The 23,609-nt window shown below is 42.8% G+C and overlaps 1 protein-coding gene across 9 annotated transcripts in view; it reads right to left on the reverse strand.

The window, feature by feature from the left end:
* Positions 1-23,609, reverse strand: part of SNED1 (sushi, nidogen and EGF like domains 1) — a 233,832-nt gene that overhangs the window by 86,071 nt on the left and 124,152 nt on the right. For 8 of the 9 annotated variants that reach the window (XM_063915762.1, XM_063915763.1, XM_063915765.1 and 5 more), the window contains 10 exons: positions 21,779-21,892; positions 20,533-20,646; positions 17,169-17,282; positions 14,183-14,296; positions 13,892-14,005; positions 12,633-12,746; positions 7,414-7,527; positions 5,609-5,722; positions 3,605-3,718; positions 912-1,025 (listed from right to left, as the gene is read on the reverse strand). In XM_063915762.1, the coding sequence (XP_063771832.1) occupies positions 912-1,025; positions 3,605-3,718; positions 5,609-5,722; positions 7,414-7,527; positions 12,633-12,746; positions 13,892-14,005; positions 14,183-14,296; positions 17,169-17,282; positions 20,533-20,646; positions 21,779-21,892 (1,140 nt within the window). The remainder of the gene's footprint in view (positions 1-911; positions 1,026-3,604; positions 3,719-5,608; positions 5,723-7,413; positions 7,528-12,632; positions 12,747-13,891; positions 14,006-14,182; positions 14,297-17,168; positions 17,283-20,532; positions 20,647-21,778; positions 21,893-23,609) is intronic. The other variant, XM_063915768.1, reaches the window with a different exon arrangement.

Genomic DNA, 23,609 nt, shown 5'->3' on the forward strand with positions numbered 1-23,609 from the left:
TTTTTGGTTTAAAAAATGCCACAAGTGCCAATTCCTTTTCTTTCTCTAGAGTTTATTTTTCGCCAGCACCCGTATTTATTTTGTTTTTCTGTGGAGTGTCCAACTTGTCATCCCCACAGCATATTTCAACACTTTGTTGTTTATCTTCTTAGAATGCACTACTTCCAGATGTGCATTGCCAGCCTCAGACCTTATGGAACTAGGGGAACAGAGGGAAAGTTGCCATACTGTATCTGGTTTTCGCCTGACATTAGTAACTCTTGGTCATTTCTGCTATAGATACGCGTTGCATTATTGTAATGAAATTGATGCTGTGCAAGAGTCTGCAGGGTTTTCTCCAGGATCATGGGTGCCACAGAAAAGCCTTGCACAGGTGACTGTTGCACAGTAACTACACTTGTTTAAAACACAGGAGAGATAGTTGCTAGTACAGGTATAAGAAATGTCACTTCTTCCTAATGTAGAGTGGATTACCTGATAATGGATACTGCAGTTATATAATAGACGGCATTGATAAATGATTTACTACTTGCTCCAAGCAGACCGTGCTATACATCATCATTTATATGTAAGGGACCACAGCACTCTGGTGTGAGACACAGGGTAGAGGGGAACCTGCTTGTGAGATCTTATTATCTAGAGGACAACCCAGGTACCTACATTCAAAGGGGGATCAGTATGAAATGCTGGCAGACGGGATGCCCCCGACAGCAGCAGGGCAAGTGCCAGGAAGCCCCTTGCGGGCTCATCATGGACACCCACAGAAAGAGAATAGCCTGTGTCGCCGGTATTCTGGCAGCAGCATTTCACCGTTAGTTGAGATCCCGGCGTCGACACTGTGACTGCCGGGATTCCGACTAGCGGCATTTTAACCGCTTCCCTTCAAAGAAACATAAAAAGGGCTCCCTTACCTGTTTCACATTGCTCTCCAGTAAATCCCTGTGGACATGAACAGCTGTAATTTGCACCCCGATCCTCACAAATACCCCCATTTAGGCAGGGAAAAGAGGAGCAGGGTCTGATGTCTAGTACAAAGTAAACCCAGAAACAAACAGTTAACAACAGGGTATTATTCATTTTTTACATTGACGTATATTTAACTTTGCTATAATAATAATAATAATAATAATAATCATAAAAAAAATACAGTAAAGTCACATACGATGCATTCTCTCACACAGCCCCAATTCAATTACTTGCTTTTTCACATGTATATGTGTTTTCTCATAGCACGCTAAGGGCCGTATTAACAGCGAGGGTGGTGCAGTAGACTTCCAAAGAAACACAATGGCATGCTTCGCATAAAATGTTCTTTGTGAATACCTGTGGAGAACATATATCTGCTACGGTCCCCTGTAGATAAATATGGGGGATACTTTATATTTGCAGGTACCCCCCGAAAATTGTTATTTTCAGGGAAGATATCCCACAAATATTTATTGATAACTAGGCCCCCACATGTGGCCCTCTATCTGTGGCGGATATAGGGGTAAGGGCGTCCCTAGGCACAATAGTAATTAACGCCCCCCTCCCTTACCTAATTTTATTATTTTGATTGATTGGTTATAGGCCCTCATTTGGTGAATAGTAGAATAATAAAAAAATATTATACATATTTACTAAGTAGAACAGCTTATACAGGCAGTATGTGCATGCCCTACCCATTTACACTGCATTCAAGATGGCATATTGTACAGTACAGTGGAAATAACTTTCAGTTTTTGTTACTTTTTAGGCTGACCGTGCCAACACAAGCATCCAAGTGCCGCCCCTAGACATGTGCCTCACGTGACTAATGGGAAATGAAGACAGCTCTAGCCACACCACAGCCTCATTACGATAGCGGGACCAAAGGTTATGGATAGTGAATGATACGGAAGGTGGGACTATTGTCTTCCAGATGGAATCAGTCTGGCACTTGCATGCATTTAAGATGCGCTTTATAAGTGATAGAGTAGGACATGCAGTGTGAGGAATAGATCTAAATAGTAAGAAGTACAGAGGGGTCTCAGGCATCTGAATATTGGTTTACATTAGGTATCTTTAGAAAGTAGCATTTGCGATTTGGTCACCAAGGCTCCATGCTGCACAGTTGGTGAACCTGTACAAGTAATCACAAGCAAAGGACTGAAGAATTAAAAACAGCGGAGAGCAGGTGAGTTGGGGCCAAGTACCATCTAAAGAAAAGATGAATACAATTTTCTTTAATCCACACTGAAATTAAGCTTTTAGCCAGATCTGCTTTGTTTTAGTCCACTTCTCCATGGCCTTTCCTGCTTCTCTCTCCCATTAATTCATGAGCATCATTTTGGGGATGATTATATGATAGTAGTAATTGATATGGGGTAGAGATGAAACATCATAGTGATTCTAACAAGAGAACTTTGTGCTGCTGAGTTTGCGTTGTTCAGCGAATATTAATAAAATATTTTATGTGGCGCTGAGAACTGAGCTCCAAAATATCTGGAATAGATCGCAATGGAACTTGATCTATTGGAAATAGAATGTTATCTGCTTTCCAAATAGGAAAAGACATGTGATCTAGCCCTGGCAGAACCACAGCAGTATTCCATAGAAGAGTGAGAATGGGGTGAAAGGAGCACAGTCGATAAAGAATAGAAAGTAAGAACCTTACAGCAGGAAGTTGTTTTTTCCTCAAAGGATGATTCTGGTATTTGCTTCATATTAAACAAAATAGGAGACTATTCCAAATCCTCTATTGTGGTGGGGAGTGCCATAGGAGAAAATAGATCAGATGCATAGCATTATAATATTTTAAGAGATTGGTTAACTCCCAGACCACCATTGTGATATGAGATGCGGTCAAGATCCCGCCGGACGGAATCCCGGCGGTCAGAATACCGACACCGGAATCCCGACCGGCACAATCCCGACATATTCTCCCTTTGTGGGTCTCCACGACACCCATAGAGGGAGAATAAATTAGTGTGCCGAGCATAGAGAGGCACCGTGCCTGCAGCGTGGCAAGCGCAGCGAGCCCGCAAGGGGCTGCGTTGCGCTCGCCCCCCTGTCGGGATTGTGCCGGTCGGGATTCCGATGTCGGGATTCCGACCGCCGGGATCCCCACCGGCGGGATTTTGTACTGATCCCTGTGATATAGATCATGATTTACAATGGTAAAATCCAGTTGGAGCTCACTGACAGAGCATGGCACCTCAGTGAAGCATATGATACAGATGTAGAGGTGGGGAGGATGCTAAGCAACCCAAGATGATGGAGTAGTTAATACTTTCAGGGTCCTGGTAAGTTCCCAGAGGGAAATCACTGCACACATCCTGAGAAGTAGTGGATTGGGCCACCCAGGACACAGAAATCACTTCCTCCACACTCAGGGAAGTATCGGAAAGAGGCAGCAATGAAATGTTGAATTATGGGGGGGGGGGTATATGTTTGAGGTTCAAATCACTCCCCTCTTCATGCATGCCCAAATTAATGATCTAATATTATCTTCTACAGTATGTGTTTTATAGCAGTCTCTGTCTGGATTCCGCAGTAGCAGAAACACAATGGCGTCCTAATGGCACTTCATCCATCCATGCATCCTACACAGGTCTTATTAGTATAAAATGATAACACTGCTCACCTGTCTCACAATGTACTCCAGTGAATTCAGCAGTGCATACACAGCTGTAACCATCACCCATATCCTCACAGGTACCTCCATTGATACAAGGAGATGACAAGCAAGGTCTGAACTCTGAATGATGGGAGAAACAGAGTCAACACAAGTATCATATAGTAATAAAAGCCTTTTACCTAGCTAATGTTAGAACAATGGTTCTATGTACAACATGCTGCTCACTCGCTGCCAGTAAAGCCCCATCAAACACTCAAGTCACATATATTATGAATAGGGGAAAAAAAGATCTTCAAAGTACGGTCCTGTACTCTTTATGCTTATTTACTGATTGGAACATCTGTTTATTCATTAAGTCTGTTAAAGGTACTGTATGGGATAATTTGATACCAGTTATTGAAAAACTATAGAAGAAATTAACAAATGAAGTTACTTATTCTTGCTGCGAAGTTATCATGTTATACAGACAAGATGATAGTTACTACGAGGAGCTCTGCTAAACTATTTCGGGCCTGATTCAGAGCTGGACGCAATGCCCAAGTTAGCAGAATTGAGAGATCTCTTTACATGCCTCTGCGTCACGCTGTGCATGCGCCGTGATTACAGACAGCGGTCGCAGCAAGAATTTGAATGCAGAGTGATGGACATTTAGTGAGTGTTTTTGGTAAGGGTAACGGGGGAGGGTATAAGTGCACATCTCCTGCATCCAGGAAAGACCAGCAATGCAGGGAAAGATTACTATGGAGACAAGGTACTAACAGGACTCATCCGAGTGATGCTGGGCATATATTACACAATTATCTGGCCAATTTGCCAGTTATTGGAAGATTAAACAGAAAATTGTGCAGCATATTTGAAAAATTGGCCAGCAAGTCCAATAGATCTCATAATTGGTTGGATGCATCTGGTATTATATGCCCTGCAGCGGCCGGCTGACAGGTATTTCCCCTGTTCCTTCTCAGGGGAGGAGCAGAGAAATATCTCCTCCCCAGGGGAGGATAGCAGATATCGTACAGCCATAGATTGTGGCAGATGTACTAAGCCTTGGAGAGTGATAAAGAGGAGAGATATAAACTACCAACCAATCAGCTACTGTTATATTTACAGCACAGCCTGTAACTGGCCGCACCATCGAGCAGACATTGGCCGCACCATCGGACATTACAGGAACCCTATGGTTGCTCATAACGATCAACGGAACACGGCTGCCTGTGCCAGTGGAACGGTGTCTTTTGATGCAGTCCCTGACACTGCTACGCCCCTTGCGCAGCCACCGCCATCCCTTCCGATGAAAGTCACCCCCCCAGGAATGCCTAAGTGTCCACCAGCGGTAACCACTGGGATGCATGTGCCGATTTAAAACATTGGATGCTTGCATCAGACCCATAGTGCTCTACCTGCTAGAATGTAATGCCCAAGTGCAGCAACCTGATTACACCTTATCTTGTGCCAGTGCATATTTGTGAGAAGAGATCACCCATATATGTTATGAAAAGGTGCCCACATTAGTTAGTCAATTAGCACTCTGCTTCTTAAGTAGGCTGATACTAACAACTGTGCCAAGGGGCCCTCCCCGTGGCTTCCTCTACAAAGACCCAAATTTGCTGCAGAACTTCCATTAAAGATAATTGGCCAGTGCTAAAAACCTGCAGAAAATGATTGTGACCTTTCATGCATGATAATAGTCTGCACATGAAACCTTACTGTTGACCCCCAACAGTAAGGTTTCATCTGCAGACTATTATCATGCATTGTGTGCGTTAGTGATTGTATGGAGATAAATGGTTTCTCACAACTGATTGCTAGTACTGTGAAATATGTTACATCTGGAAGATAGATCTCTAAATGTATGGAGTCACAAGATGTTCTGCATCTCTCGGACCATTGTACCATTTGTCAGATTGGCTGGTAATATCTCATGACTTAGATTGGCTACTGAAAGTATATTAAATTTGAGGTATTCCTTCCTGCTATGCTTTGTTATACAACTTTGTACCATGATGTCCTCACCTGTCTCACAGCGCTCCCCAGTAAACCCCCAGGTACACACACAGCGGTAATCATCACTTAGATCCTTACACATCCCCCCATTCAGGCAAGGAGATGAGGAGCATGGTTTAACTTCTAGAAAAAGACAGAGGCAAAGGTTTATATATAAGAAAACTGTATTAACTATAATTGCTGTGTATTTGTACCACATCACAGATTCTGTAGCGACGGACAATAATCATACAGATAGAGCATGAACACAAAAAGCACAAAGAGAAGCATAAACATAACTGATATCATAATATCAAATAGATTAACTCAATAATGCATCATCGCAACAACAGGGACAGAATGAGTGGTGTGTGAACAATAACAGATGCAAGCACAAATTTGCTATGTATACATTTGGGGAGCATATGCCTCACAGATGCTCTGCAGAACATGACAAGGAGCAGACCAGGTAGACAAAAAATAGAGAGGACCCCGATGAGAGACAGGAACCATAAATGGGACACAAATGGCCATGGTGGGAGGAGGAAGTGGAAACGATGGCCTAGAAGGGGGTAGGACAGGCAAGCTTGAAGTGATGTGTTTTGATGGAACATTTGCAGATTGTAGATTGTGAGAGGAAGCAACAGCGTGGGAAAAAGTCTTGGAGATGATAGTAGGTGGAAGTTATGAGAAGGGTAGAGAAAGAAAAGGTCAGAGTGCAGTTGTCAAATGGGGGTGTATCTTGTGATGAGGACAGAGATGTAGGAGGTGAAGTATTAGTGGGGCTGAGCAGCTTTAACTGAAATTTGGAAGGAACAGGAAGCCATTATAAGAATATTGTATTTTTGCTGCACTTTTACATAAAAGTTTGGATATACAGTAGAAAACCTTAATATTTAGATCTACTTCCATTTGTGGAAGCTTCCACCAAGGAGTACAAAATATATCAGAATCTGAACACTAAACATTCCAATTGCTAAATATCCTTCCTGTGATACTATAACTGCTGTATTCCTGTGATCTACAGATAAGTGGACATTCTAATCCATGCCCTGGATCTCAGTGTCAAAAATCAATGCTGCCTGCTACCCAACAGTCTTGAGCCAAAGTAACCGTCCAGGAACTAAAAAGTCAGAGTAATCAGCAAAGAGGTGCATCAGCATTTGTACAGATTATTTCACCTGAAACAGGGGAAGGAGAAATCACTGAAACGCTGTGCAGCACAATATCCACCTGTCTTTCTATAAACCAGCCCTGAGGGGATTTTGAAATTAATGCCTCTTTGACGCTGTGTTGCCTAGACAGCTACTGTATGTTTATCAGAGTGGCAGCAAGCGGTTCCTGGTGCCAGTAAAGGAGACTTGTGGTGACAGTGATTAGGCTCAGACTATTGGGGGCACATATGATACTACTGAGGCGCAGTTGGCACTATAGTGTGTGGGCACTTGGGGTCTATATAGCAGCAGTAGGAATGGTCAGTAATGGCAAGTTACTGATTATAAGCAAAATCCAAAAAATCTATAAAACTCCCCCCTCACGCTGGTGAAGTAAGGCCATTCCGTCACAGTCATTATCTTAAAGCTGAAGAGTTTATGTAGGACGTCTAGTTGTTTGTCGTCTTGAATTCTAATGTTGAGGAACATTGCAGTAAAATGGAGAACAGTGAAATCCTACATATCCATGTAGCAATTCTATTGAATCAATCCTTTGTTGCTTTGCTGTCTGTGCGGATGCTGATCTCTATCTCACCAGTATACACAATTCTTTTCAAACAATGAGCAAATACAAGGATTGTTAATATACGAACCATCAAGCTCAGTAAATATTGGTCTTACCTGTCTCACAGTGTATCCCAGTGAATCCCCTTGCACACATACAGATATAGGTAACACCCAGGTCCTTGCACACTGCTCCGTTCAGGCAAGGTGATGAAGAACAAGGTCGGATTTCTAAGAAAAGGTAGAGGCAACAGGATGATACTTATTACTATTACTATTATTAGCTTAGTGGGCAATGCTATCAGAAAGCTTCCTTAAGCATAGTCTGCACAGTGATATAGAAAGATAAAATACCAGCTTTGGAAAAAAATTTTTTTTTTTAATAAAGTGTTTTTATTCAGTAAAATGAAGAGAAAGGTACAGACATTGCAGACCAATAGCACATCACATACATCAGTCATATCAGAACTTCATTTATGGTACAATTCAACATCAGCGGATTAACTGCTATGTCTATGAGGGAATGATCATGCATTTTGATTTTTCTGTCTTGTATGGTCCGCAAGATCTGCAGCCATTATGTACATCTCCATTAATTTTTATTATTAATTTTTGCCCTTAAGCTAACCAAAAAAAAAAAAAAAAACAGGAACAAATAAACAGAACAAACATAACTAAAAGAAAATAAAGAATAGTAAACGCCTATATAGAAGCGTATGAAGGATCGATCATCTGATTCAGGAGCACAGTATTCCTATATATGCTAGGCGAGCACGCAGGGCTCCAATGCCAACCATCTTAAACGAATATCTTAAGCTGTAAGTCAGTCATGTGGTATCACTTCAGTTCACATTGTGATTAAGGGACTAGTTGGGAATGGGGAGAGTTCAGCCATGGAGACCAGACTCTTTCAAACTTGGCTGAAGCGTTTTGCTTCATATATACATATCTTTCTTTGAATATTGTATCGTTAACCAGGGTCTTGAGTGCAGATATTAAAGGGCCACCAGGGGCCATCCAGAGTCTCGCAATGCAAACCTTAGCCAAGGCACATACATTGCGAGCATAAAGACCCACCGAAACAGGCATAGAAGTAGAGCCCTCCATCCCCAAAATACAAAATTGCGGGGTAAGCAGTCCGCCAGTCACTCCCGTATTCTCCAGGATTGACCTAACTCCCGACCAGAACATCCGCAACCTCGGGCAGTCCCATACCAGATGCCAGAATGTACCCTCCTCCACCCCACACTTAGGGCACATGCCAGTCCCACCAGCCCCAAAAGTAGCCAGCCTAGTTGGAGTTATATAAATTCTATGTAGAATGAAAAATTGAATTTGCGGATATCTGAGAGACTTGGTAACTGTAGCAGGATATTCCAGAGCAAGGGTCCAGTCCTCCTCAGTTATTGGACCTAAATCATCCTCCCACCTTCCACGGAGACGTGTCAGAGGGTCCGCATGGAGTTTAGTTAGGAGATATCCATACGCAAGGGAGACCATTTTAGCCCGACCCAATGTAGCCACAAAGGTCTTGATGGGAAATGGGAGGATACGTGGGGGGGATTCAGCAAATTGGGACTGGAGGGCATGGCGAAGCTGAAGATATCTGAAAAAGTAGGAGTTGGGTAAATCAAACTCATCTTTCAGCTGCTGAAAGGATTTGAATACACTATCTAGGTAGAGTTGGGATATAGAAACCACTGATCTAGGGGCCCAAACCTCCCGTCCCTCAAGTGCATGTAGTTCAGGAAGCCAGTCAGAGTACCAAAGGGGGGTGTCTGGGTCCAGGTCGTCGTACCCCAAGAGAACTCTCAGGGCCCGCCATATCTTTAAGGCCTGGAAAATAATAGGGGGGGAGAAAACGAGCCATGTTCCCACTTAGCAGCACCTGCAAAGGAGATAGGTGGGGGAAGTAGCAGCGAATAAACTCACAGTGTAAAGAATCAGCGCTAGAATCCTGCGCCCATATACTAATATGAGTCAGCTGAGCAGCGTAATAATATATCTGAAAATTAGGCAGAGCCAGGCCGCCGTCTGAACGCTGCCTGGTAAGGGTATTCAACTGTATTCTGGGTCTCTTGTTGGCCCATATCAGTGAGGATAAAACGCTATTCAATTTCCTAAAAAATATTGGGAAGATATATACCGGGGACTGGAGAATAATATATAAAAGTTTAGGCAGTATAATCATTTTTATGAGATTGACCCTACCAGAGACCGTCAGTGGAAGCCTACACCAAGTTTTGGATTTGCTGATGACCCACTGCAGGGTTGGGTCCAGATTCAAAGGGATATAATCAGAAGGGTCATTAGTTATTTGGATTCCAAGGTATTTAAATTGTGTTGTCCAACATAATGGCAGGGAGACTTTGGGAACAGTAGGAGGGGAGCCTATGACTGGCATAATGTATGATTTGGACCAGTTAATTCTAAGGCCCGAATGAGCTCCGAAGCTCTCTATCACCCGCAGCAAAATGGGCATTGACTTGGTGTAGTCTTGCAAAAACAACAACATGTCGTCTGCGTAAAGAGCTATTCTATCTTCCCGTGAGCCCGTACATATTCCTGTAATATCTGGATGCGATCTTACCAAACATGCCAAGGGCTCGATGGCCAAGGCGAACAGCGTGGGGGAGAGGCGCAGCCCTGTCTAGTACCTCGGGAAAGCTGAAAGGACGGGGATACATAGCCATTCACCAAGACCCTGGCACTCGGATGTTGGTACAGTAATTTAGTCCATCTAATAAAGTTGGGCCCGATGCCCATAGCTTTGGACAACTTTTAAATGAAAAGAATAGTAGTGGCCCTATAGAATTTGGGAGATGTAAATGGAGGCATTTATTAGTCTGCAGCATGGTAACATCTGACTTCTTGTGAGTGTGAGCTCCTATGTCACACAGCGCACACCTGTGACATTGCATGCAACCAGAACTAGCAGAGCTTTTCTACTGACAGTAATTTGCCTATTTGAGCATTCACATTTGCACAATCACACACCACTGTTAGAAGCTGCCCCCATAAAATCAGTCTGAACCTATTTATGCTGGGATCATGTCTCCAAAGGGACATCATGGAAACAATGAAAATGACTCAATTATGTATTGAACTATGAACAAATTTGCACTTAGGGAAGTAAAATGCACACAAAACAAAACATGCATTTTAAGTTCACTCTAAACAAAGGGCCTGATTCATATTTGTAAGTAAAGCAAATTATCAAGATACTGGGCAAAACAAAGTTGCACTGTAGGTGGGGCAGATGTAACATGTTGAGAGAGAGAGAGATTTGGGTGGGGTGTGTTTAAACTGAAATCTAACTTGCAGTGTAAAAATAAAGCAGACAGTATTTACCCTGCACAGAAACAATATAACCAACCCAAATCTAAATCTCTCTGCACATGTTACATCTACCCCACCTACAGTGCAACATGGTTTTTCCCAGTTGCTTGATAATTTGCTTTACTTACAAACAGGAATCAGGCCCAAAGTTTAAATTTGGAACCTTGGAATGTAATTTTCCATGCATAGCCTTCTGGTGCACTGTCAGCGGTCACACAGCAGGAAACCCAGTGGGCAGAGAAAGTGGGCCTAATAAATGTTTGTATGGAACTGCACAGCTGCAAAAAAGCGATGTGCAATTCCACATAATTAAACATCAAATGCAGCAGGAGTCATCTGTAGAGATAGAGGCCTCCTGCATGCATTTATGAGCTCTGAACCTGAGGATGTAGCCTTGGATCACCATCGTGACCACAATGTTTTTAGACACCGGTCATGCGTAAACTGAAGCGTACTCAGACTGGCCGTCGGATCTGGACACCCAGGTCCAGTAAGCCTGTAATGCCCCTGTTTTGAAGAACAATGCCAGATGCCATCCCCGCTCCTCCCCTCAAACACTGCAGCATGTCAATCATGCTGCGGCTGACGGGGCAGCAAGTGATATCGTAACACCCGTTCTGTACACAGCACAGAACGGGTCTTGACACCGTGCAGACCCCACACAATCATATTTGTCAGTAAGCCATCAGGTTTGCACACAAATCTGAATTAGGCCCACTGTACAGTGGAGCTGACAGTCAGAGCAGGCACAGGTGGCAGCTACACTGGACCAGCAGCTCAGGGGCCCTACCAAGCTCCTTTAGCTACTGTGCCCCTTGCTATCCCAATATTTGAACCACTGGTCACAACTGTACCTCTTTTATGAAGCTCACAAAGGGGCATATTTTTTATGGCACCCAAGGTGGTTGTAACTGTACACACACTATGCTGAGTTGTACGCATCTGTGCAGCCATATTGTCCCTATCTATGCGCTTGTGGAAGTAGCTATCATGATTATCAGTGCACACATACACCAGCCCCATACGTAGTGCAAGAGATCCGTGTGAAATCAAATGGAACTCTGCATAACCTACAATTCCCCTTACATGCTCATGACACGACCTCTGTCAACTAAGCCATCATGCAAAAGCCCCATGGCAACCCACTTATGCTCCTTCAACTGAAATTGTAAATACAACTGTTTATCCCCAGTACACTCGGTTATAGAGCTTGCAAAGTGCAAAAAGATCTGTCCAGAAAATAGACATGCATCAACTCTACATGTTCACCTAAGTGCACACAGAAATGTATGTGTGCTCTATTTAGTTCACCCAGCAAACCTGGAGGGGACTGTCTAGTCTCACACACAATGGAAGTATTTCCATCGTCTTGCCATGCAATATCACAGAAACAATGTACAGTATGTCATCCATGCTGCTGTCTACATCAGTGTGGCCCAATGGAGGCACCAAATAAATAACTCAGGGCCTGATTTAGGTCCCAACGATGTGGCCGCTTGGGGGTAGGGAGGGGGCGGTGACGGCCACCATTTCACAAAACAATGGCTTGCCACCTTAATTTTCTATGAGTGCCAAGGCTAGGGTCTCCACCTTCCCAATGAGATTTTCTGGCCTCACGACAAGAGCTGCGGTGGCCGGTCTGCGTCACCTTTGGGGTTCACTCAGCCAGCCGATGGTGTAGCAAGTGATCCGAAGCTGTATTCTCAGACGCAGCAGAGGATCACACATGCATACAAAAGTTGTCTACTTATACCAGACGCTCCTGCTTCCAAGTAAGCAGAAGCAATGCTTATTACTAGGGCTGGCTATTTGGTCAGTCCTGGGCCCCAGAACTTCTGATGGCAGTCTTGCTCTGTACAACCGCACCTGAATCACCCCACAGTGCTTTGCAGTGATTAAATGTCCTGTTTTAATCAACAAAATTAACCTTCCAAAGACAATAAAAAATGACCGTATTCTCCTTGTGCATATGTAACGTACATACGTGATTTCCTCACCTGTCTCACATCGCTCCCCGGTGTATCCACGTGTACACACACAGCTGTAACTATAGCCCAGATCTTTGCACATTCCGCCATTCAGGCATGGAGATGATGAGCAGGGTCTGATCTCTGAGTGAAAAAAATATAAAATAAATAAAACCCTGAGGCTTAGTTTGTGGACTGGGCCACAAATGTGCACCACAGCATTGTCCAGGCTTGCACTTATAACTAGACATAAAGCAACTGATGCTAAGTTGCCACATACGCATAAACAAAAAGAATCTCTAGAGAGCCATACATAAAAATATCCGCTGCAATAGGCTGTGGCGCAGGCATCTCATAATGCATCCAGCTCTGTGCATCCAGCACATATATAAGCCAGGTTTACATCAGGCAAACGTACACCCAGACACACACATATACACACAACCAGGTCACATGCTCAGGGAAAGATTTTTTAACAATTGTTTTTATAGTCAAAAACACATTCGCTATTAGGTATAATTAGATAAGAAAAACATATAATACAACAGATATAATCTTCCTTGTCGTGTATGCAGTAAACAAAATATTCTAAAATATGTCCACACAATCATACAGTGTAGTCAGTAGCAATGAAGAAAACTCCTATCAGCTTTGGATGGTGAATCTAGTGCTAGCAACCATTATCATCATCATCATCATCATCATCAGTGTGTATTTGCATCAGACCTCAGTCATCCCCAAGTGACAGGTATAGTGACAGGCTTATATGCTTCTCCGTGCCTCAGCTTGTAATGATGCAAACAAGTCCATTCTGTACTCAATCTGCATCTGTACGTGGCACATGGACGTAGCATACTCACATTGAACTAGATCCAGCCTTTCGGCACTCAGTTCAAGTTGCAGCCTCATCTGGCATCACTAATGACTGTTGGCGCCATCCAAAGATGACACACACACACACTGGCCGAATACAGCCATCTGTAGACTGCATATACTGACTGGCATGACTGATGATGATCCAATGGATTCCATTCCCTCTGGCTCTACAGACTATGGTAGAGACTGCTGTTTTAAACAACCAAATGCGTACTCTCCTGACAATATAACAATCACTTCCCCTACAGCACTCCAACCTTATGGGTCTGTGCTGACATTTCCTAGTAGCATAGACTAGAGCAGAATAGTGTTACTTGCAACACATCAACCAGAAGCTGCTTTGGCTAACATAACATAACAAGCTCCAAGGTGTCCTCCCACTACTAGCAGTGAGATAGCAGTGATCCAGTCACCTGTCTCACAGCGCTCTCCGGTGAATCGTCCTGTACACACACAGCTGTATTTATCACCAAGCTCTTTACATGTTCCTCCATTCAGGCAAGGAGATGAGGAACAAGGTAGGATCACTAGAAACAGGCAGGAAAAATGAAACATATGACAAACAGGAGACAAAAGATAGAGACGTACCAATAAGGTATTAGGTCTACTATAAATATCCATGATGGTATAATCTTTATACACTCACTGGTGTATTAGGGTATGTGCTGTCTCATAGAACACAGCAGAGGTAAATGTGACCTCACCTCTCTCACAGCGCTCCCCAGTGAAACCCCGTGGACACATGCATCTGTAGCCATCAACCAGGTCTTTACAAATTCCCCCATTAAGACAAGGCGACGACAAACAGGGTCTGACCTCTAGGAAAGGAATGAGACAAATAAGACAAATGAAGAAGTTGAACCAGCTAGTACAGTAAGCAGAAAATGTTTATTTTATTATTTTTTAAGACTTTCTTTATTAAAACATTTTGCGAGGCAAACAAGGAAAAAGCATCAATAATACAAAACAGCTAACACTAAACGTCTTACAGGAGATCCGTAAACAAGAATGGAGAGGGAGAAGAGGGTCAATCGAGGTGATATAAGAAAAGCAAACAAAGCACAATACAGCTGACACTGAGTCAGAGGTAGAACACCCATGATACAGGCAAAACTCACAACAGAGAAATTAAGATGGGACTGTAATAAGCCCAAAAGAATGTGAGAATAGGAGTGCAAAATGGGGGATAGGAGCTTTAGGGAAAAGCGCAGGGTTGTGAGGGACTGGTCGAAGTACCAAGGACTAAAGATGGGGTTTCAGACATTCAATGTTAGTGATAGCACTAATGAGGTCAGGGATGACTTTCCAGTAGATTTGAATTTTACGACAGGTCCATCATATATGCTACAGGATGTTTCACTGGCGACCGGAGCACCAACAAAGATCAGAGGAGATGTGTAGGATCCACATAATAACGATAAAAGAGTTTAAAATGAGTTCTCTTTGATCTGCGCTGAAATAGAACACTTTTGTTTTAGACCACTCCTGAGGTTCCGATGTCTCTCTGTGGCCCTCTACGAGGCCTATACATGAACATCTTTCAAGGGGCAATTATGAACATGGAAAAGCTGACAGAGGGCTGGTAATAAGGCCATGGAGGCATGGCTGGGATGGCAAAGGGTCTTGAACAGGGAAGACTGCAGAAAAGTATGCAGAGTATATAATGTGTGATAAAAATGCTGCAGTTGCTGGTATTAAAAGAAAACAGTGTGCTGAATGGAAATCAGGGAACACGATCCTGGAAAATCAGAGAAGGAACGCAAATGCAATGGGTCAAAATCTTGAACATTTGCGTTAATCAACAAACAAAGAAAACGAATGGTTTATTTCCCTTTAGGCACATGTGAAGAATACAGATGATTTCCTTGCCTATCTTAAAAGCCCCGCCCAGTGATTCCACATGTACACACACAGCTGTAAATGTAACCAAGATCTTTACACTTTCCTCATTCAGGCAATGAAATGAAGAGCAGGTTCTGACCTCTAACATATGAAAGAACAACAGAAGTCACACCTAGGACTCTATGGGGGGTATTCAAATAGTGCAGTTTTTTCGAACAGTCGAAAAAACTGCAGTTTTTGCCCATTTTTAGGTCAAATTTACATTCGACCTATTCAATGCCCCTGCCGTTTTTTCGACTGGTCGAAAAATCCGGCACCCATGAAAACCACGTGTATCAGAAAATTCGCCGCCGTTACACGTGTTTTTGCCCTTTTTTGACGCAATTTTCGTCCATGCTGATTCCACACACAAAAAAAAGTAAAACGGCATGGCCAAAAATGGATTAAAAAAATGTGCGAAAACGCCCGCAATTGGATACCCTGTGTCAAATTAGTGCCGTTTTTTCGACCAGTCGAAAAAACGGCACTTAATTGAATACCCCCTATGTGCTAATCCTTGGCGAGAGATAAAGTGGACGGAGATAAAGTACCAACCAACCAGCTCCTAACTGCCATGTTACAGGCTGTGTTGGTTGGTTATCTCCATCTCCTTTATCTCTCTCCAAGTATTAGTACATAGACCCCATACAGTGTGAAAAAAAACTGTGCCAAAAATGCAAACCACAACACTGTCCAGGCTTGTAGATACTAGAAGAACACACATCTATCACACACAAGTGGAATGCAGACAACTGGATCTCTTCAAGGTTCCTGGGGTTGCTAGTGCAGTGGGACGATTACACATACACACATACAGATGTAGCCATGCTCATCCAGCCTGCAGTTTGGCGTATTTGCAGCAAATCAGGTGCAGCAAGTGTTCCCACGTCTAGGACGTGTGTGTACATATAAGTACATGCCCCATGGGAGGCGTACTAAGATGCGGATCGGCATACTAAGTCACACCCGCACTTAGGTGCTGCACGTATGCCCGTGCGGCCGAGTCACAGGATGGATGGGCGTGGCTACATCTGTAGGCCAATAGCGGCCATCTGTCATCTTGATCATGTGTCTTCTTCCAGACACCCCTTGTTTTTTTGGTTCTCAGAGGCGACTATTAACGATAAGAACTATGTTTGCCAATATTAGTGCACAAGTTATAGATGATATGGTTGTACAAAAATTATCTATTCTAAAAATAATATCCTGAGATATACAGACTTTAAAAGTGTGTGTGTGGGGGGTGGGGGAGGGGGGCTGTTTTTTTCTCCAGACCCGACTAGACAGGAAGAAGGCAAATGTACAGCCGATTATTTGACATAAAGCTATACCATTACTCTCTTTTCTCTTATCTTTAAAGGCAATACTGTATCTGGTCACAGAGCTTTTTGACCAGAAATCACTCTAGCCTCAGTAGTCAGAATAGCAGAGGTTCGAAGCCAGGGACCATTGAGGGTCAGGATAATCTTATCCTCCCTGCAGCTGTATAATGACTCTATTCCTGTCTGGAGAATCAGCAACTAGGCAAGCATCTCACAAATAGCAGGGGTCCCAGCATCAGACTCCTAATGTTCTGACAATTGTTTGGAAGAATCCTATTTGGGAATATCTCCTTAAATTCTTGATCTGCTCATCAATCTGATGAATATGCAAAAAAAATGCAGAACAATCTTATAGAAAAAAAAAAAAAGAAAGAAAAAAAAAATGATCAATATATACATCTAAAAACTGTGAGTAGAACAGATACTGATTTCTGAGGTGACTGACACAGGTAGAACAATGTTAGTTTGCTGAATAAACGTTTATCACCTGTCTCACAGTGCCTTCCAGTAAATCTGTGGCCACACAGGCATCTGTATGTGCCAGCCAGGTCCTTACAGGTGGCATCATTCATGCAGGGCATGGAGGAACAGGGTCTAATCTCTGGGGAAAGACAAAGAAACAGCACAAGAAACAACATAAACATGTATAGAAAAACTGACTCACTAAGTAAAAGGTGCAACAAGATGTGACAACTGGAAACCCCAACACATTTTTAAAACTTGGCAATGAGCAGCTACATAAGTATACTATTAATAACCTTTAAGGCTACAAACACATCAGAGCGAAAGACGCATCCCTTTCAAAATGTAGCTTAGTATAGTAAGTGTGCCTGTGACGTATTATAAATTGCAATGTCTTTAATATTTCTCATCACATTACAATCTAGTAGCCGTGTACAAATGCTAAGGAAATAGTAAGAAGTGGAGCAGCGACCTACTGCTTCAATGAATGGCAGTGTGTCTGTAAGCTGTCCCCTTACTCTAGTACAATCAGAAGCCCAATGCATGAGGCTACTACTCATGAGTGTTGTGTGCTATCATGCAGGGTAGCAAGCAGTGATTAACATATTTACAAAGAGTTGTAACCTATGAAAAAGGTGCACTTTTTATTTATTTTTTATTCAAAGTCTGCAGAATATAGATTCCTCTCCAGGTACACTCTGGAGAGGTAGGGGCCCTAGACTGTACACCATAGCTACTTATTATGAGAGGTGCAACCTTGCTGAGACTTGTAGTACTACACATAGAAAGAGATGCACTATGCAAACATTACTATTCAAAAATTGAAATCCATTTTACAATTAAACCTCAAATAAGAGGTTGTTAGCATAAGTTTGGCCAAAGTTATGGGCATACCCACCAGCGCCCAGGTAACCTCATAGAATTCTAAGGGTTCATGTCTGAGGTGTGGGTCACCCCCAACTCAGCCCAGCCAAAACCACCCCAAGTCACACACAAATGAAAGATGGTAGTGAAGTGTTACAGAGTATTAGATGAGTGAAAGAGCTGCTCAGTGTGAAAAGTGTTACAAGATTGGAAAATGTGTTAAAAAAAATGTTACATAGATAAAAAAACAAAGACAGTAAGTGATATAAAGTGTTAAAATAACTTCACTGCTATCTTTCATTTGTGAGATGCCTTGGGGTGGTTTTGGCTGGGCTGGTTTGGGGGTGTCCCGCGCCCTAGACGTAAACCCATAGAATGTTATGGACATACCCGATGAGTTTACCTGGACGCTGGTGAGTAAGCCAGGGTCTTATATCTGGGGTATAGTGAATACCCACAATTAAAGCGGACTAGAATGCCTCAAGTCCGTATAATATTGCATTAATCTCTGCTATGCCATCAAGGCAAGTTTCTCCTGGTTTGACACGATGAATGTACAGTATGGAGCTTCTTTGGCAACTCAATAATTTTCATCATTGTTTCCTATATGATTGCAGAGTAATATAGAAACACTGGACTGGTAAGCAACAGTTCTTATTAGATTAAGCATTTCTCTATTTTTGGATTGCTATTTTTACTGAAAACATTTCTTTAGATTTAATTTAATTGTGAGTTTGGGAGGCAAGTGGGTGCAGCTCCCAAGCTTAGAATACAATATATAGATAAATAGTAATGTGAGACATTTGGCTTTGCCACATATTGCATACTGCAATTAAAAATGATTAATGGGCTATCAATACAGTCACAGAACAATGTGTTTGGGGTCAGTAGGTAGTTTTAGTATAAGGGGTATATTTACTGAGAAGCAGCTTTTCAAAGTAGAGGTTCTGACTGCAAATTTAAGATGGCAGCAGTGGTAAATGCAGAACACATTACAGGTTTTGCCCATTAAAATCAAGCTGCCATTTCCACTGAAAAGCACCAGCTTTGAAAAGTTGCCGCTTAGGAAGTATATCCCTAAGTATTACAACTTATGTGAGCTCTACAGTGAGGTGGTATGCGGGTAGCATACTAGCAAGGTTATGCGAGTGAATCTGGAATTTGGTAAGCTTGCCTGAAGTCGAGGCGAGTTTTCAGTAAATGTTTCAAGGTTTAGATTTCGGGGAAAGTCACGTTGCATGAGAGAGGGAATTCCACAGAGAAGAAGCAGTACTATAGTTGACAATGGTAGCAGGTAATGAGTGTGAAAGAGAAGATCTTTCAGACAAATGGAGATGTACTGTAGGTTGGTGCTATTTTGTCAATAGCTTTGTACGTGTAAATGATGCCGGAGTCTGTAAAACACAAGCTACCAGTGTAGGGAGCAACTGCAGAAATATGGTGAGGAATATTAGTCTAGCTATCACATTCTAAATTGTAATAATGAAGGCAGGAGATTACGAGTGCATGGATTTAGGTTTTCAGATGTATTATTACAGGATTTGGAGACAGGTGGGATGTGGGGAACAAAGAACATATGGATGTCACACACGACACCAAGACAGAAAGGTAAGTGGAAGGGTTTTTGTCGATTAGTGGCTAGATTAAAGCTTAATACTGTAGCTTAGTTTTTGAAGGACTGAGCTAGAATACATACAGTTGGGTGTCATCCGCACTGAGGTGATACTGAAACCCAAAGAGGCTTATTAGTTTTCTGAGAGCATTTCCCAAGTTTTCCAAAACATGTACATGGTATAAAGGCCATGGCAGGTATACAGCATACTTCCCAGTACATTACGCTTTTATAAGGTCCCATGAATACTCTAATACAATAGGATAAAGGTACCACCAGGCGCCACAGGAAATATTTTTTACAATATTTACAGCCAGATCGCGGTTTAAATGCACAGTGGATCGTGTCTCAGGTGGGACTGATCACCAGTCCTCTTTGCTGCAGTTGATATATTTGCACTTCTGGAAGCTGCACATGCGCAGAGGTGTAGAAATTTGTGGCGGGCCCAGTATATCCACATCCTGAGGCTGGCATTCTGGCGCTGGAGAACCTTGTACATGATATGATGACATGCACTGTCAATGAATGAGGAGGAAGCTCTGGACCATTGAGATCATATACAGCACTATAAGGGACGTATGATTCATGTCATGGTTTCATGTATGATCTGGCTGTAAATATTGTAAAAAATATTTCCTGTGGCGCCTGGTGGTACCTTTATCCTATCCTTTTTCTTTGATGTTCTTGGTGTTTTTGGAGAGACACTTATTTGGGTAAATTAACCATAAGGCAGCCCCTTCTGTTTTAGACGGTTTCGCAGACCGTGGCTACACAGGGAACATTTTGCTTTCCACTCTAATACAATGCTGTAGATTTGTTACATATAATAACACACATCTTCCTGCATTTACACCTTCCCTAGCTCCAATGGAATAATGATAATAAAATACAACTGTCCCCATTTCTCTCTCACCTGTCTCGCAGTGTCTCCCAGTAAATCTCTGCCTGCAGGTACAGCTGTATGTATCACCCACATCCTCACATATCCCTCCGTTCAGACACGGCGATGAGGAGCAGGGTGTGATCTCTGGCAGAAGACGACAGAAGAAATGAAAACTGAGTAAGAAACCTACCACGCTGAGAGATAAGGGTCAGTCAGATCCCTGTGCTGTAATGATCCATGTTAATATTGTGTAACTGGCGGCAGTCAGGAACCCGGCGGTCAGGATACCAACGCCAGAATCCCGACTGCTGACAATGCCGCCAGCCGTAATCCTGGCTCACAGGGGCTACTCCCACTCGTGGGTGACTACGACATCCAAAGAGTGGGAACACAACCTGTGGCGAGCCACCGAGCCCGCAAGGGGACTCCCTGCGCTCGCCCTGCTGCCGACATACTGACGGCTGGAATGCCATTGTCTGTATAATGACGGCGGGCATCCCGACATTCGGTAATTAATACTGATCCCGTGTACAGGCTTGACAGAGCATTAAACACTTTCCATGAATAATAGCACAGGACATAGGGCCTAATTCAGAGCTGATCGTAGATGTGCTAAAATTAGCACATCTACGATCTGAATCTCTGACATGCGGGGGGATGTCCAGCACAGGGCTAGTCCGCCCCGCATGTCAAGCCTGACACCCCCACCCCTGCAGATGTGTGAAAACATCACACAGCGGCTATGCTTTCGCACCTGGCGAGTGGCTCCCTGCCTACGCAGCCAGCCACAGCAACGGTCCGGACACGTCTGGGTTGTCCGAAACGCCACTGGCATGCCCCCTCCTGCCCCACGACCGCAGAGGCGATCGCAGCAGTGAGATGCTTTTGCATCTCACTGTGTGCACACGCGCACTGCAGCCGCTGCGTGTGCGCACTACACAAAGGGCTTCACAAAGGGTCTGAATTAGGCCCATAGTCTTCTCATTGCTTAACACATACAGGAACAAAAAAAATGTGTGATTTTGATTTTTGTATAAGGGATACTCAACCTGTACTACAATATAGGTTCACCATCTCTCACTGTAAGTGGGTGGAATTTACTTTTCCTTTTGGCCACTTTAATTTTCCAAAAATGGAAAATTGAGTTTGACCCATTTTAATGGTACCACTTGTGTACATCAGATTTAAAAAACTAACAGCCCTGTTAAAGCTAAGAGGACATTTAATGTTTCATTGACCCCATTGGGAATGAAGAGATATCCAGGGATTAGCTCACCTGTCTCACATCGCCTGCCAGTGAATCTGCGCAGGCACAAGCAGCTGTACGTAGAACCCACATTCTCGCAGAGCCCTCCGTTCAGGCAGGGAGATGAAGAGCAGGGCCGGAGCTCTGAAGGCAGAACATGAAGTCATCGATCAGTGGAATCTTAAAATCAATCACTATAGATATTACATAATCCACATGGACCAGATAGTAATAGTATTCAGTTTCACAAAAAATTTCTGGAAAGTAGCAATCACCATAGGTAGCAAAGTAAAATTCGCCAGAAAGCTCTCATTTTAAAACACACAAGATGTAGTAAGTGGCAAGATCATACAGTAAGTCACTACAACATAAAGGTGTCTCTGGCTAGCAAGGCACAGTAGCTACAGTCACAGTTATCTGGCCTAGATCCCCTCTTTGGTCCTATACCCCTGCCGTACAGTATCAAGATCGGTCCTCCAGAGACAACAGCAAATCAGGGGGCAGATGTATTAAGCCTGTATAAGTGATAAAGCAGTGATAAGTGCAAGGTGATAACGCACCAGCCAATCAGCTCCAATATGTACATTTACATTTAGGAGCTGATTGGCTGGTGCGTTATCACCTTGCACTTATCACTACTTTATCACTTATACAGGCTTAATACATCTGCCCCCAGGTCTGTTAACCAGCCGGACATCCTTTAACTCACTGCTCTGCTGGGCTCTCCTGGGCAACTCACGCTTGGAATAGGTACACGTAAAGTATGAAGTACGAAAATTACTTATGTTTTAATTTTATAGTGGCAATAGAAAAATTGCAGTTGAATAAAGAAAAAAGTTCAATACTTAAAAATGTATTCTATATGCCAGAACTTTTATTTCTATATAATTTTAAGAGATCAAACTTTAGGGGCAAGATTTTCTGAACATTTAAAAACAATTTTTTTTATTATGGGCACAATTACTTTTATTATTCCGGTACAAACATTTCAAGAGGTAGAAGGGGTTCAATGACAATATGTGGGTTTAAACCCACTGCACATTAATAGTTGTATGGTTTCTCGGAAAGGCACTATAATTCACACTGACTTACAGATCGACACAAATAATTTCTATTACATTACGTCCAAGTTTCTCTAAAAACAGAAGGCTAACATACAGGTGTAATAAGTGAGACCACACATCACCAATTACCTTCGGCTGTGCAAAACCAACCACATCAGAATCAGGCCCATAGAGAATTCCAGATATAATAATAAATAGCCATATTATTATTATTATTATTATTATTATTATTATTATTAATAATACATTTTGCACCATCTGCAAGTGGTGCAATTCTTTTGCTGGGAGACCAAGGTACAGATGGAGCCTCGCTCATCTAGGCTTCTCTGCTGCACCTAGGTGCACCAAGGTTTATTAGCATAAGCCTTTCATCTATTGTTCTCAGCTGCAATACAATACATAGAGAACAATACATAGCAGGGGATTAAATCATTACAGCAGGGGATTAAGGATCTATGGGGGGAATTCCAAATTGATTGCAGCAGGAATTTTGTTAGCAGTTGGGTAAAACCATGTGCACTGCAGGGGAGGCAGATATAACATGTGCAGAAAGAGTTACATTTGGGTGGGTTATTTTGTTTCTGTGCAGGGTAAATACTGGCTGCTTTATTTTTACACTGCAAATTAGATTGCAGATTGAACACACCACATCCAAATCTAACTCTCTCTGCACATGTTATATCTTCCTCCCCTGCAGTGCACATGGTTTTGCCCAACTGCTAACAAAATTCCTGCTGCGATCAACTTGGAATTACCCCCTATATCAGAGTTGATCGCAGCAGCAAATTTGTTAGCAG

This window comes from Pseudophryne corroboree, chromosome 4, assembly GCF_028390025.1.
Source record: "Pseudophryne corroboree isolate aPseCor3 chromosome 4, aPseCor3.hap2, whole genome shotgun sequence".
NCBI lineage: Eukaryota > Metazoa > Chordata > Amphibia > Anura > Myobatrachidae > Pseudophryne > Pseudophryne corroboree.